General features: G+C 41.2%; 1 protein-coding gene across 1 annotated transcript in view; it reads left to right on the plus strand.

Moving 5' to 3' along the window:
• The window catches only part of FRAS1 (Fraser extracellular matrix complex subunit 1), a 402,590-nt gene that overhangs the window by 295,249 nt on the left and 91,144 nt on the right, over nucleotides 1-16,197 (plus strand). Inside the window, exons 33-37 of the mRNA XM_081139877.1 lie at nucleotides 2,182-2,296; nucleotides 3,874-4,011; nucleotides 6,094-6,126; nucleotides 14,208-14,339; nucleotides 15,661-15,786. Coding sequence (XP_080996003.1) covers nucleotides 2,182-2,296; nucleotides 3,874-4,011; nucleotides 6,094-6,126; nucleotides 14,208-14,339; nucleotides 15,661-15,786 — 544 coding nt within the window. The remainder of the gene's footprint in view (nucleotides 1-2,181; nucleotides 2,297-3,873; nucleotides 4,012-6,093; nucleotides 6,127-14,207; nucleotides 14,340-15,660; nucleotides 15,787-16,197) is intronic.

Here is a 16,197-nt window from a genome sequence, read left to right on the forward strand (position 1 = left end):
GTTGGTTGCCTCCCACATACACCCCCACCAGGGCCAGGGACCGAGCCTGCAACTGAGGTATGTGCCGTTGGCCAGAATCAAACCCGGGACCCTTCAGTCCGTGGGCCGATGTTCTAACCACTGAGCCAAACCGGCCAGGGATCTAATGTGCTTTTTAAAGGGATCACACCGACAGCTGTGCTGAAATAGACTGGGGGGGGGGGGGCAGGAGAGCAGTTGGGAAGCCATCCTGTTAACAGCAAGGTGGTTGCAATGGCCATGGGGAGAAGTGGTTGGATTTTGGGTATATGCAGAAGTAATATGGGTGTTATGAAAACCATTATTCTGTAATATTCTCTTGTTGACAGATATTTTAATAAAAAAGTGTCTTCTGTAATGATTTCTATGAAATTTAATCTCTCATTTCGTATGATGTTTAATTGAACATTCCAAATAGGCAATATTAAAATTGATTATACTTTGATACATCTCAACCTCAATATTGCTTTCTTCAAAGAATCAAGTCCTTTTTCTACCTAGTGTCTATTTCTATTAGTAGGGAAATAGCATCCATAAATTTCATAGATATGAAATATCTGTTATCTTGGCTGCAACATATTTCTCCTTTCCATAGCCCTATGCCCATGCTAATTCTCTCTTCTTATCACTTTATTGTTTTAGGGACATCTAGATTTTCAAAAATATCTCATAATACTCAGAACATGCAGTTATTATGAGGGTTTTGAGATTACAAAGGAGGAAAATGGTACTGAACAATGTACTGAGCCTGTACTTTTTTGTCTGTGTATCTGTATGCACACATGTCCACATTTATAGCTGTGTGCACACATGCATGGGCTGTAAACACCTTATATAGGGCATATGTTTTTAATTTTCTGTCCTTACTTGTTTTATTTTAGGCTGAGAGACCAGGTACTATTTTGCAATCCTGATTTTCCTTGCTCTATACATTCCAGAGCTGAGCAATGGCCTGAAATATGACTCTATACTATAGGAGGACTGTCTTAACCTGCTAGGGCTGCCTCTCCCCAGGACAAGTATGCCTTGGGGACAATTAAAAGAGCAACTGTAACCTTCAATCTTTTCATGGTTAAAAGGAAGAGCACCACACCCTCCTGCATGAGAATTACTGAGCCCTACTCTCCTAAACAGGGAAATAAATTCCTTCTGAAAGATGCCAAGCTTCAAAGAGCGGGAGAGGGTGTCAAACTCTAACCCTTCAGGGCCAGTTAGGAAGAGCCTACAAAGAGCCAAATCTTTTTGTTCTGGTCTATTGACGTGTCTCCGTCAGAGGGCCCGTGCTCACACCCCTTCCCCCCCTCTCCGCTCCACTGTGTTTTTGCTGCTGTCCAATTCAGTGTTGTGCCTGGTCATGGGATTCCGAACCTCTCCCCTCCCCCCTTTGCTGAGTGTTGTCACTGTTAGTGGGGGATGGATGGACACAGGTGCATGGATAGGAAAAGCTGCATACACATCGGCCTTCTGATTAATGTTGCTGAGCCTTCTTAGGGTTCTGAAAACTAGAAGAGAAAAAGCAATAACTAGTTCTTTTGAAAAGTAGAATGGAGACAAAGAGAAATATTGACTATTTTATTATTTACTTTAATAAACAACTAATTCTTAAATCTCTGAATTCAAATGGTGAGCCTGTGCTGGTTTTTTAGTTCATCTTTAGTCCTTTGAAACTGTCACAGTTTCAAGAAAAGAAACCAAAACAGAAAGAATCAAAGTTCCCATCAGCAAAGCTTTTTCCCAGATGCAACCTTAGCTCATTAAGTTGGAGGAGCAAAGATGTCGCATCCAGCTGTGAATAGTAGAATATCCAGCTGTGATAGCTCATTTTCAAACAGGTACCACTGTGAGCTCCACCTAGGGAAAGTGATCATTTTGGGATGCCCAGGGCACGCACCACCGAAAGCCTGGGGCAGAGAGCAGGGGAGAGAAGGGTCGGGGTGCAAGACCTGAAGGGGACTCTCTAGTCCTCTGAGGTCCCTAAGGCTGGGACCAGTCTACAGGGCAACAGGCCAGCTGCTGCTTTTGAGCTGTCAGGGAAAATTTTGTGTCACTAGCGTAAAAGCCCAGAGTGAGTTTGGGTTTTTGAGTTTAATAAGGTTTGGTTTTGCCTCTGGCTTTTGTCTTTATCACACCGTGTTTTCTTCTCCCTTCTTAAACTTCGTTTAGGCTCGGGAAGACGACCTGACTGTGATTCAGCCTCATTCTCTCTCCTTCGTAAACTCTGAGAGGCCGAGTGGAGAGATTATGTACAATGTGACTTTACCTCTGCATCCCAATCAAGGTAAGATGCACAGCAAATGATGTCTTAAGTGACCTCTTCAAGCTGTTGATGAGTCTTAAGAGCCCTGGGGTTTGTCTGCTTATACTTTCTGAATTTTAAGAAGTAACAATCATTGACACCCCTTGTTCCCAGCCTCTGAGTTAGAACCAATTGAGAAGGAGAGAGACGGTGGATAGACCTATAGGGATGAGCGTGTCGACTCTGGCATCAACAGAGCTGTGCTGGAGAACACAGTGTGTATATAGCTTCAGTCACTGGATTGAGCTCCCCCTCCCCTGTATAGAGGGAACCGGACAGACACCTGGACAGACACCAGACACGGGCACTATCTATAGGGACAGAGCCTGCCCAGTGTGGTTGTGATAGGGGATCAGACCAGAATGAGAATGTGCTAAGGACCAGGAGCTCTGCAGAGAGCTCAGAGGGGACTGAGCCACACATACTCAGTTCCTTTCCCAACTGGATAAGTCGCTCCTCTTCCCCTAGGGGAACATGGAAATGTGGAACCACAGTCAGAGGAAGGGTGGGCCCCTACCCTCAGTCCTCAGCCTTAAGATCTCTGAGCTTCGGGTTTAACTAATAAGCCTGTGCCCAAGGGGCATGTGACTGTCCCTCATAGGAAGGAGATCAGCTTCTATTAAGATAATTCTGCTTCTGTCTCTCAGCCTGCTCTCCCAAGACCAGTCACTGCCCTAAAAGTAAGCCTTTCACGTGATCAAATTCCCAAGGAGAAATCAAAGTCTGAAAATTAAATTCCATTACCCTTTTGATAAAATCGAAAGAAATTAAAAGTCTAAAAGTCATCGTCCCTTTTTTAACCTGCTGAGTCATAGCCAGAGCCGTCCCCCCTCGGGGAGGGGTGCCAGGGAGAGATACCAGGGAGAGATGAAGTACTTCTGGACCAGCAGCCTGAATGGACTGCCTGTAAGCCCTGCAGAAGTTGCGTTAGTCCAACACCGAGCCTCAGGCGTGTCCTCCTTTGGAAGAGATAGTAGGACATGACAGATCACCACAGCATCAGCTCTGTACCTGTAAAATTTAGAAATGACAGGCAAATAGGCAGCTCCTAAACCATTTATCACAAGCAAAGTGATCACTGTAAATCCAAGTTTTAGAATAATCCTTGTTACTGTTGCCACGATCATCACAGAGCCTAAGGAGTTTCTGAAGGGGAGAGAGGAGACAGAAAATCTCTCTACAGCTTCACCAGGAGACCAGTCTGCGCCATTTTCCCAGTGACCTTGACCTTTGAACTTAAACTCAAGGAGAGAATCTCATAATTATGGTGCAGTGTCTGTGACTGCTGCAGAACTACCTGGCCTAGGCTCAGTAGGGGCAGTAGTTTGTGTCTTCCTATTGTTTATAGTTAATGACTCCTAGTCAAGAGTCTGTCTGGGTTTCAGATTTTCCTCTTCTTGAATAACAGGAGAATGGTATGCCAAGAACAACCTGAGGGCCATCGTCCTAAGGGATAAAAGACTCTCACTAGCTAGCGGAAGGGCAGCTGATGGCTCTGGAGACTCAGTCAGCCATCCAGACCTGCTGTTGGTGCTCACACGCGCTCTCCTTCTCCCCAGGCACCATCGAACACCGGGACCAGCCTCACTCTCCCGTCCGGTACTTCACACAGGCAGATGTTAACCAGGGAAAAATAATGTATCGCCCTCCCACGGCAGCCCCCCACCTCCAGGAGATCATGGCCTACTCCTTCTCCGGTAATGCCTTCTTCTGTTTTAAGGTGCCCAAACTGTCCTCTGTGGATCTTTATGGCGGGCTCACCCTAACTCTTCCTGGTCCTGTTGGATAGTTTGGTGACGCTGCTTTATAGCTGTTCAAAGCAGCTCGAGACTTGTGGGCCCGTACGTGGCTTGGGCTCAGTTCATCCCTTTGTTTAACTTATTCATACACGCAGGAGTACCTTCAGTGAATCTTTAGTTTGTGCCTACTCTGTAGCAATCACTGAGGGAGGCCTTGGATATCTAGTGGTGAGCAAAAAGAGGCATGAATCCTGTTCTTGGCAAGTTTGAGAGTCTAAGAATAGAGACAGAATTTGGTAAATAATCCCAGTAATGAATGTTTAATTTCAGACTGAGATAAGAGCTCTGATAAGTAGTGGAATTAGATGTAACAAGACTGACTTAGACTGAAGGCTCAGTGGAGGCTACCACAGGGTGATACTGACCGTGGAGAGATGGGGAGAAGCTAATAGGCTACTTGTGCGTGTTGGGATAGTTTAGTGGGAGAACATTCCTGAAGAAAGGACACACACCCCGTGTGCAGAGTCCCTGGGGAGGGAGCAAATGAGGCGTCCTGGGGATTGAAAAGAGAGTCTGGTGTGTCTAGAATGTGGGTGGTTTAGCAGAGAAGGGATGGGCCTGGAGAGAGAGAGATTCCAGAACTTAGAGGTGCTGAACGCCTATCGGGATTTGGATCTTTATTCCAACAGCACTAAGAGCCTGGGGGCTTTAAGATCTAGGGGGATGGCTTTTCATAAGGAACTCTTCGATGCAGTGACATGAATGGATCTGAGGAGGAAGCCAGGGTGGATGAGCATGTGGGCGAAAGGAATACAGTGAGAAGGACCCCATGTAGGAATGGAGGGTGCAGCGACCTTTTGAGATTAAAACTTGGATTTGTCAAAAGGCTCCTTTTTTAAAGGGAGAGAAGACTAAGTAAAAGAATAACTGCATTTCTAAATTAAACCAGCATGTACCCTTCCACTAAGCCAAGATCATCTTAATCCTCACACCCCTTATCTCTCCCCTTGACCTGGTAATCAGAGCTGCTGGCTGCAAAGCAGGAGTCTTGAGTCTCTACCCTAAATGTTTCTGTGCCTCGAAATGATTTTAAAAATCTTGAAGCTGTTCCTTTATGATCGTTAAGGTATATGTACCACATAACACAATTAATATAGAGTATTATTTTTATATGGTAACTTAATTAATATGGAATAGCTATTAATTTCTTGTGATGAGTTGAACATGGATAAAATAATATTGGAGTTATGTTTTAAATTATGGCCAACATTTAAAGTAATAATTGCCATTATTTATGTAACTGCAGTTGTCTGGGACATGATTAACTACTCAATTAGGTTGAAAATCTCTAAGGATGGGGGTAGGCCACTTCTCTAAGGAATATCCCCAGTGTTTAGTAACTGGGTAACCAATAGGCCATGCAAATGTTCATGGTTCCCTAACCCCTACTTTTCAAGACCTACTTTACAAGAAACTCAGGATACCTTGGGATTAGAAGGAAAGAAAACATGTCAGCCATGGTTGACGTTATTTCTGTATCCATTATACTCAGCTGAGTTCCTAGAGCCTTTTTAGAGAGAGCTGAGTCCTATCCTATATAATCTGCAGGGTAAATGTCATGAGATAAATCTCTCACACTGTTACAGTGTGTAAATCATTGTCACAGGCATCACTCAGTTCTACAATGGAATTTATCCACCAGACAGCCTTGTCAGTGATATATGACATCACCCACATTCACGGATTTATAAGGTTTTATGTACTGATAAAATGAAATCTGAATGAATGTATTATAAATCACTCTGGCTGCTGTGATATAAAATTGTTCCACTTTGTGGTTCTTTTGGCTTCTTAAAATTAGTGTTGATACCATTAAATTCAACATAACATTTTCAAATGACCTTGTAGCCTTTCCTTAAACCATAATAATTTAGATGAAAACATCCTTCACTTTTTCAACCTCTGCCCCATGTTTTATACCCATTTATTTCTGACCCCAGAATGTTTAGTACACTGATTTTCTCTCTTCTGTTCTTGCAGGTCTCCCAGAATCGGTGAAATTCCACTTCACAGGTGAAGATTTTAATCTCAATCTTATTAGAAAATGAATTTTTCCTTTCCTTATTAGTCTTTTCTTTTTTGCTCTCTTCATCATTACTTCTGGCTGTTTTCTAAGAACTGCTTAAAAGTTACATAAGACAAGTTTCTTCTAAAATAATCACATGGCTAGTTAAATAGTCATAGCTTAACTTTGTATTCATAGGAAAAACAATACACCAAGGATACCAAAGGCTAGTGTTATTTCAGCCCCATTTCAACCTGTTCAAATATCTGTTAAAAAGAGATAATAGTGGTGCCCTGGCCAGTGTGGCTCAGTTGGTTGAATGTCCTCCCGTGCACTGAAGGGTTGCCAGTTCAATTCTTGGTCAGGGCACATGCCCAGGTTTCGGGCTCAATCCTCAGTGGAGGGTGTGCAGGAGGCAGCTGATCAATGTTCTGCTCTCACATCAGTGTTTCTCTCTTTCCCTTTTCCTCCTCTCTCTATAAAAATCACTAAAAAAAGTCTTTAAAAAAAAAGAGGTAATAGTGGTTAAAATTATAGACTCTGGAAACAAACTGCCTGGGGTTCTGCCTACTCTGGGAAAGTTTCTTAACCTATAACCCTGAATATCTTGTCCATCATTGAGAATAATAAATAATAATTCTATTTATGTAAAGCTCCCAGGCACATTGTCATCTCTATGTGACACCCATCTAATGAAAATGGTTTTGTATAGTCTTGAATAGAGCCTTTCACTGAGTACCTTGTTATCAGAGCAAGAAGTGTTATGACCCAGAGAGTGAGTTGTGAAAGCTGTGTGTAGGAGGTCTCAGCATCCCAGCTTTCATTCACAGTGCACTGGAACCTGAGTGCCAACAAGCAAAAGCAGAGTCAGATCTGGCATCTACGCTGGGCAAAATAGGGGCAAGCATTCTTCTTTAGGTCTAGAGTGAGGTTGGTTGATTAAATGGCATTCTTAAATAGCTGTTTAGTTAGAATTGACTATTCTATTTGAATCAACCATCCATATGGCCTGTCATATTTCATGTAGACTTAAATCTTGGTGAGAGAGAGTCACCTCCATCAAACTCTAAGACCTGCCTTTCTTCTTTGAGGATTTAAAAATACATTTTAATCAACAGTAAATTTTAGTGTTAAGTCCTTTTTTTTTTTGAGATATCATTGACATATAACATGGTTTTAGTTTCAGGTGTACACATAATCATTCAGTATTTGTATGTATTGACAAATGATTACCACAATAAGTCTAGTTAACATTAGTCACCATATACAGTTACAAAAGTTATTTTCTTGTGATGAAAACTTTTTTATTGAATTTACTGGGGTGACATTGGTTAATAAAATTATATAGGTTTTTAAGTGTTTAATTCTCTAATACATCATTTGTTTATTGCATTGTGTGTTCCCCACCCCAGGACAAGTCTCCTTCCATCACCATTTATCTCCCCTTTACCTTCTTCTATGGAGCCCTAACCCTGTCCCACTGGTAATGACCGCACTGTTGTCTGTGTTTATGAGTTTGTTTTTGTTTGTTTGTTTGTTTTTTGCTTAATCCCTTGGCCTTTTCTTGCAGCCTGCTACCCTCTCCCCTCTGACAGCTGTCAGTGTGTTCTCTGTATTTATGAGTCTGCCTCTATGTTGTTTGTTAGTTTATTTGTTCATGAGATTCCACATATAGTATAAGTAAAATCATATGGTACTTGGCTTTCTCTGACTGGCTTATTTCACTTAGCATAATGCTCTCCAGGTCCATCCGTGCTGTCACAAAGGGTAAGCTTTCCTTCCTTCTTATGGCCAAGGAGTATTTCATTGTGTGAATGTCCCACAGCTTTTTTATCCGCTCATCTACTGAGGGGCACTTGGGCTGCTTCTAAATCTTGGCTATTGTAAATCACGCTGCAATGAATATAGGGGTGCATAGATTCTTTCAAATTAGTAGTTTGGGTTTCTTTGGATATAGTCCTAGAAGTGGAGTCATTGGGTCATAAGGCAGTTCTATTTTTAATTTTTTGAAGTAACTCCATCCTGCTTTTCACAGTAGCTGCACCAGACTACATTCCTACCAACAGGGGATGAGACTTCTCTTTTCTCCACACCCTCACCAACACTTGTTGGTTGATTTATTGATGGTAGCCATTCTGACAGGTGTGATGTGGTATCTCATTGTGGATTTCTCTAATGATTAGTGACATTGAACATCTTTTCATATATCTGTTGGCTATCTGTATGTCCTCTTTGAAGAAGTGTCTCTTCAGGTTCTTTGCCCATTTTTAAATTGGATTGTTTGTTTTTATTGGTGTTGAGTTGTATAAGTTCTTCATAAATTTTGGATATTAAACCCTTATCAAATGTGTCATTGGCGAATATGTTCTCCCAATCAGTGGGTTGTCTTTTCATTTTGTTGATGGCTTCCTTTGCTGTGCAAAAACTTTTAGTTTGATGTAGTCCCATTTACTTATTTTTGTTTCCCTTACCCAATAGGATATATCAGAATAAAATATTGTTACAAAAAATATCTGAGATTTTACTGCCTATATTTTCTTCTAGTATTTTTATGGTTTCAAGTCTTACATTTAAGTCTTTAATCTATTTTAAGTTTATTCTTGTGTATGTTGTAAGAAGGTGGTCTGATTTATTTTTTGCATGTATTTGTCCAATTTTCCCAATATCACTTATTGAATAGACTATCTTTACCCCATTGTGTGTTCTTGCCTCCTTTGTCAAATATTAATTGGCCATTAAAGCATGGGTTTATTTCTGGGCTCTCTATTCTGTTCCATTGATCTATATGTCTGTTTTTATGCCAGTACCATGCTGTTTTGATGACTGTGGTTTTGTAGTATGGTTTGATATCAGGTAGCATAATTCTTCCATCTTTGTTCTTCTTTCTCAAAATTTATGTGTCTATTTGGGGTCTTTTGCCATTCCGTATAAATTTTTGGAATATTTGTTCTAATTCTGTGAAATACACCATTGGTCTCTTGATAGGAACTGTGCTGAATCCATAGATTGCTTTGTGCAGAATGGACATTTTAATGATGTTAATTATTCCTACCCATGACCATAGTATATGCTTCCACTTATTTGTATCTTCTTCATTTTCTTTCTTCAGTGTCTTATAATTTTATAAGTACAGGTTATTTACATCCTTGGTTAAATTTAATCCTAGCTAATTTTTTATGCAGTTGTGAATGGGATTATTTTCTTAGTTTTTCTTTCTGATAGTTCATTATTGGTGTATAGAAATGCAACTAATTTTGGGATATTTATTTTGTATCCTGCTACTTTACTGAATTCATTTATCAGGTCTAGTAGTTTTTGGTAGAATCTTTAGGGTTCTCATCATCTACAAATAATTACAGTTTTACTTCTTCCTTTCCCATTTGGATGCCTTTTATTTCTTCTTCACGCCTGATCGCTGTGGCTGGGACTTCTAGCACTATGTTGAATAAGAGTGTTGAAAGCAGACATTCCTGTCTTGTTCCTGATCTTAAGGGAAATGCTTGTAGCTTTTGCCCACTGAGTATGATGTTGGCTGTGGGTTTGTCATATATGGCCTTTCTTATGTTAAGAAACATAAGAAAGGCCATATATTTATCTTATAACTGGAAGTTTGTACCTTTTGACCATCTTCATTCATTTCACCCACCTCCCATCCCTTATCTCTGGCAGCCACTAATCTGTTCATTTTTTAGGGTTCACATGTAAATGAGATCATATGGTTTGTCTTCAAGGTCCATCCATGTTGTCTGTCACAAATTGCAAGATTTCATTCTTTTTTATGGCCGAATAATATTCCATTATATATATATGCATACACACACACACACACGACATTTTCTTTATCCACTTATCCATCAGTGGACACTTAGGTTGTTTCCATGCCTTGGCTATTGTAAATAATGCTGCAGTAAACATGAGGATGCAGATATCTTTTCAAGTAGTATTTTCATGGTTTCATTTTTTTTTTTTTTTTCAGATAAATACCCAGAATTGGGATTGTTAAGTTATATGGTAGCTCTATTTTTAATTTTGTGAGGAACCTTCACACTGTTTTCCATGGTGGCTGCACCAGTTTACATTCTCACTAAGAGTGCACAAGGGTTTCCTTTTTCTTACATTCTCACCAACACTTGCTGATTATTGTGCTTTTGATAATATCATGTCATGTGCAAATAGTGACAGTTTTACTTCCTTTCCAATTTGGATGCCTTTTATTTCTTTTTCTAGTGTTGTGTCATTGTGGTTATGAACCCAGTATCAGCTCATTTCTAGTGAGAGACTTCTAGATAATTAATATAGTCAGTGATATTATACAATAGATTATAACGTTTATGTTTTAACAAATAAATTTACAATATAAGTTGTCTTATTTAATCCTTGTAACAATGTTGTAAGGACGGGTATTATTTTTAGAATTTTAAGGCTGAGGAACTGGGGGTCATTACAGTAAGTCATGTGCCTAGGTCTCTACACCTGGTAAATAGTAGTACCAGGTGTTGGTGCACGTTTCTGATTCTGAGTATGGGATATTTAGTTTAGTCTGGTGTGGATTGTGTTGGTCATGAAAAACACGCACATATAGTGTTCCAGTTTAGTTTCCAAGCCTCAAATTTTACCTGAAAACTTGAATAGGTAAAGGGATTAACTATTAACTTCCTTGGGCCTTAAAATTAACTGAACCTTGAACCTATTTTACAGAGTAAAGGAAATGGACCTTTGGCTGACCTTAATTTATTTTGTTTGTGCCTGAGGTTTCTTTCTTTAAAAATGTTGAATGATTGTTTAAAAATTTTATTTTAAAGACAATTTTAGAGCAATTTTAGGTTTACAACAAAATCAAAAATGTATAAAGATTTACCCTATACCCCTTAGCCCCCACATGCATAGCATACCCTCTCCCATGATCAGAATCACTCACCTTTTATCAAGCGTGAACCTACATTGACATCTCCTGATCACCCAAAGTCTATAGTTTGCTTTAGGGTTCACTCATGGTGTTGTACAATCTTTGGGTTTGTACCAACGTATGACATTTACCCATCATTATAATATCATCAGAGTATATATCCTGCCCTAAAAATTCTCTGTGCTCTGTCCATTCATCTCCCCCACCCCACCTCTCACTTTCAGCAACCGATATTCTTTTTATTGTCTTCCATAATTTTGCCTTTTTCAGAGTGTCATGAGTTGGAATTATACAATACGTTGCCTTCTCAGATTGGCTTGTTTCACTTAGTAATAATAGGCCTTTGAGATTTCTCCATGTCTTTTCATGGCTTGATAGCTCATTTCTTTTTAGTGCTAAATAATCTTTCATTGTGTGCATGTACCACAGTTTATTTATTCATTCACCCAGTGAAGGACATATTGGTTGTTTCCAAGTTTGGCAATTATGAATAAAACTGCTATAAACATCTGTGTGCAGGTTTTTGCGTGGACCCGAATTTTCAGTTTCGTTGGGTAAATACCAAAGGGTGCAATTGCTGGGTCATATGGTAAAAGTATGTTCAGTTTTATAAGAAACTGCCAAACTATCTTCCAAAGTGGCTGTGCCACTCTGCACTCCCATCAGCAGTGTATGAGAGTTCTTGAGCGTGTGGTGGTGTCAGTGTTCCAGATTTTGGCCATTCTAGTTGGAATGTAGGGTATCTCTTTGTTGTTTTCGTTTGTGTGTCCCTGCTCACATATGATGTGGAGCATCTTTTCATAGGCTTATTTGCCATCTGTATATCTTCTTTGGTAAGGTGTCTGTTGAAGTCTTTGGGCCATTTTTAAATAAGATTGCTGTCTTATTGTTGAGTTTTAAGAGATCTTTGCGTATGTTGGCTAACAGTCCTACATCATATGTGTCTTTTGCAAATATTTTCTACCATTTTGTGGCTTGTCCTCTTATTCTTTTGATATTATCTTTCACAGAGCAGTTTTTTATTTTAATGAAGTCCAGTTTATCGATTATTTCTTTCATAAATCATGTCTTTGGTCTTATATCTAAAAAGGCATCACATAACCCAAGGTCATCTAGGTTTTCTCCTGTGTTATCTTCTAGGTGTTTTGTAGGTTTGTGGTTTACATTTAGGTTTATGACCCATTTTGAGTTAACTGTTGTGAAGGGTGTAAGAGATTCCTTTTTTTAAGGAGAAAAACTTTTGTGGTCTGGTAGGAAGGAAGCCATCACCTTTAGGAAAATTTTGTGAGAGAGAACTTTAAATTGGGCACATAATGAATTAAGGTGACAACAAGCCCATACCCTGGCAATATTAGCCATAGAACAAAGGAGAACAGCTCATTTGGTTAGTCAGCTAAGACAGGAAGGAAAGCTGATATTCCTGAGCTGGCTGCTTCGAGATAAGCACAGATACTGTGCAGAACTGTCCTGAGCAAGGAAAACACAGCAGGTGAATGGTGCCCACGGGAGGCATCTGACCCGAAGAGACAGTCTGACTGTTTCCTAGAGAAATCAGAAACGCTGCTTAAAAAGAGGGCTGGCCATGTAATTGCTAACATTTGGATCGTAAGCTCTCATGTTTGCTTGCAAAACCCTGTACCCACATGATACATTTTCTTGGTAATAAGTACCAGAAAATAGCTTTCTTCCATTTATTTATGAGGGCAAACATATACCTTGGTCATAGTGATAGCTGTGTGATATGACCAAAGCTCTAAGTTTTGGGGCCTTTCCTTTCCTTTCTGTAAGTAAGGATTTTGAAGGCTCCCTGAGGTCTCCCCATTAAAAAAATAAAATTAATGTAAAACATTAAAAAAATTAAAATTATATTATGCAATTATTTGTTTTTATTTAACTGAGGGGTTTGTTATTTAGATTCCAAGGACTTCAGAAAATTCCAAATTTATGAAAATTTATGAAAAGTTAGTATGTTTGTCCACAAACCCCCAGAAGTTAAGAATCGTCTTTTCTTACCTTTGAGGATCCAGAGAGAAGACTGAGCCTAAACAAGGAATCAGAGGCAATAATTTTGACATTTGACTGGATGACCAGAGCCCTAAAACCTTTATTCCTATAGGAATTGTGTCTTCTCTCCTTTAATGGGGCTATTTTTGGACTTCTCTTGGATATGGAATGTACCTTATAAAATCCAGGCAAATCTTTTAGATCTGTCCTCAAGGAAAAGAGACATCTCAAATGTAAATGGAACCATTACTAGGAGTCACTAAGCAATGCTTTACTTTGCTTAAGTTCAGCAAAGTAAAGATTCCTATTGACTGTTACTAAGTACAGATGAAAGTGAAGAAGGAAACCAGTTTGTTATAACCAACCCGTATACAAGCATAGCACACATTTAAAATAGTCAATAGTAAATAAAGTTAAAAATAAGTAAAAATAAAATAAAATAATCAATAGTACAGTTCTCTCAATTGCCACTACAAATAAACACATTGATGAGCTGGTGGCCAGGCAATCCTCCTGGCTTTTAGAGAAGAGAGTGTGTGCTAAGTTGTGGGGAAGTGGAAATAAGAGTAAAGAATCAGGCAATTCTGCTTTCACTTCCCTCAGGTGATCAGTATTCACTTGGATGTCAGATAACCCAGGGAAATAAAATCTAAAGTCACTGTTTTGTTCACGAAGGTGTCTTACATTTGTCGCATTGTGCATAATGACCAGGGAAAAATGGGTCTGCTCCCTTCCAAACAAATGCCATTAGAGACATTTGTATGGACATTTCCTGTCCTCTTCAAAAGTTATTTTCTCAAGGGACATAAACATGTCATTTCTAAAAGAGATTTCTTGAAAAAAAATTTCTCTGGAACATTGGAAGGCTGAATTTAATCAAAAAATAATTCCTTAAATAAAAGCCTTTACCAGCTTCATCTAAGGGGACAAATTTTGTATTGCTTTCCTTGCCCTAACACTTACCACTTGCTTCTCGGAGTGGACTTGCTGCTGCGGCCCCTGCCCCTTCGGTCGCCCATAGGAGAGGCTGTGTTAGAAGAGCGCCCAGTGTCTTGCTTGCTTTTCCGTTGTCAGCACCTCTTCAAAGCATCTGTACAACTTCTGGCTACTCGTTTGCGGAAGGAGCCTGAAGGCGATGTGCCGGCAGCAGACTCATGTGTGTGTCCCTGTCCTTTCTAGTTTCGGACGGAGAGCGCACGAGTCCCGAGATGGCCCTCACCATTCACCTTGTTCAGGCCGCTCGGCGCCCCCCGGAGGCCCAGGCCGCAGCGCCGCTGCTCCAGGTCCGCCCCGGCGGCAGGACGCCTGTGGGTAAGAGCTGCAGCCCCACAGGGAATGGCTGTGGAGGTGGAGCCGTGTTTTGGCAGTGTCCTGTTCGCACCCCAGCTGGTCACCGAGAAGTAACGACCCCCGCTCCCAGAAGGCGCCGGCACCCGCCTCTGGACCCTTCCCTCCGCCCGATGCCTTGGAGACAGAAGCAGAGGGAGAGAGGGGGATAAATCCTTCAGAGGCCAGTGCTCAGTGATGGGCTCCAACACAGAATTTATTTTCCAGCCTCCAGGAGACTGATTTGTGGCCCTCACTAAAGTATAGAGTAACGGAGAGCGGAGAGAACAGGGGAGCAGTTCCGATGACTCCCTTCGTTTCCTATTTAGAAAGTAAAGAGCAGCAGGAGGAATGACAGGTCACAATAGCCTTCGGAAGTTGCGAAGAGCTGGTGGTGGCCAGTTCCTTGGCATGTGATTTGATTTGCCCGTTACTGTACCCCCTCTTTAGAAGCGTATGCTTTCACCAAGGACATCGTAAGAGCAAACAGGGTGTATCTCGTTTTGTTAGGTGTGCTCTCCAGTCCTTATCCAGGTTCTACATGTGGGTATTGGCCTCAAGTTAATTGTCACCCAGCTTAGAAACAAGCCATATGCACAAAGACAACTGTCTCTTTCACCCTACTTCTCGCTGCAGTGATGGCCGGAGCAGCCACTGTTAAAATAACTTGGCTCTTACGTAGATTCAGAGAAAGAAGATGGGAAGAAACAATGAAAAGCAAAACAGTTTCCTGGGGGTAGTTTCTGGAAGAAAACCTACCCGATCCGGTCGGGACTGATCTTTTTATAGGTTTCCCTATTCTCATTTGAATGGCAGGGAAAAAAGGTGTTCTGAGTTCAGAACTACCTACTTACAAGTTAACTTGTGGAAGCACCTGCTTGTAATTTGGGGATGGACTATAGTATTTTTCTCTCCTTTGTGGTTGATTGGAATTAAATAATGTTTTCCTATAGCTATCAAATTACCCACAACATGGCTTCCAGCCTGGCTTGTAGCTTCAATTAACACAGAGAATACAGGTTTTTTGTTGTTGTTTTTTAAAAATATATCTTTATTGATTTCAGAGAGAGGAAGGGAGAGGGAGAGAGAGAAACATCAATGATGAGAGAGTCACTGATCGGCTGCCTCCTGCACGCCCCCGACTGGGGATCGAGCCCGCAACCCGGGCATGGGCCCTGACCGGGGATGGAACCGCGATCTCCTGGATCCTAGGTGGATGCTCAGCCGCTGAGCCACCCTGGCCAGGCGCGAGAATGCGGTTTTTAATGTGCACACTTTCTCACCACCCTTATTCCCCGGCCTGCAGGACTGCAGTGGGCAGGAGGAGGCGCCCGCACAGCGCCCGAAGAGCTCCTGTTTGAGCTGCGGAAGCCCCCGGAGCACGGGGTGCTCCTGAAGGACACAGCCGAGCTCCCAGGGCCCCTGGCCGCAGGTAGCTGCTCGCTCTGGCCCTCACCTGCTCGGGGGGTTTCTTGCTCTACCGTCAGTTTTGCGTGTCTCAGACAAGAAGTCAGCAATTTTGTGGGACAAACTCTGAGGAGATACTTAGAAAGGAAAAAAAACTTCAGTGTTTAGTCCACTGGCTGAAATATTTGGGACTTCCTTCTCTGTGCCACCTCCCATGCCCAAAACTATGAAGCTGTTTCCTCAAATTATAGGTGAAATTGGTTGATTTCTGAAACCTGGGGTAAACGCATTTTGAACAGCCTCATATGAGTTGTCAGCTGCCACTTTCCTATGGGTTGTTCATGGACATGACTTTGTTTCCCTTACTGTGGTATGTAAATCTTCACGGTATTTATAGCACTGTGATTCTAATAGTGTGAACTACATGTGTCTTCAT

This window comes from Miniopterus schreibersii (assembly GCF_964146895.1).
Source record: "Miniopterus schreibersii genome assembly, chromosome: 1".
Lineage (NCBI taxonomy): Eukaryota > Metazoa > Chordata > Mammalia > Chiroptera > Miniopteridae > Miniopterus > Miniopterus schreibersii.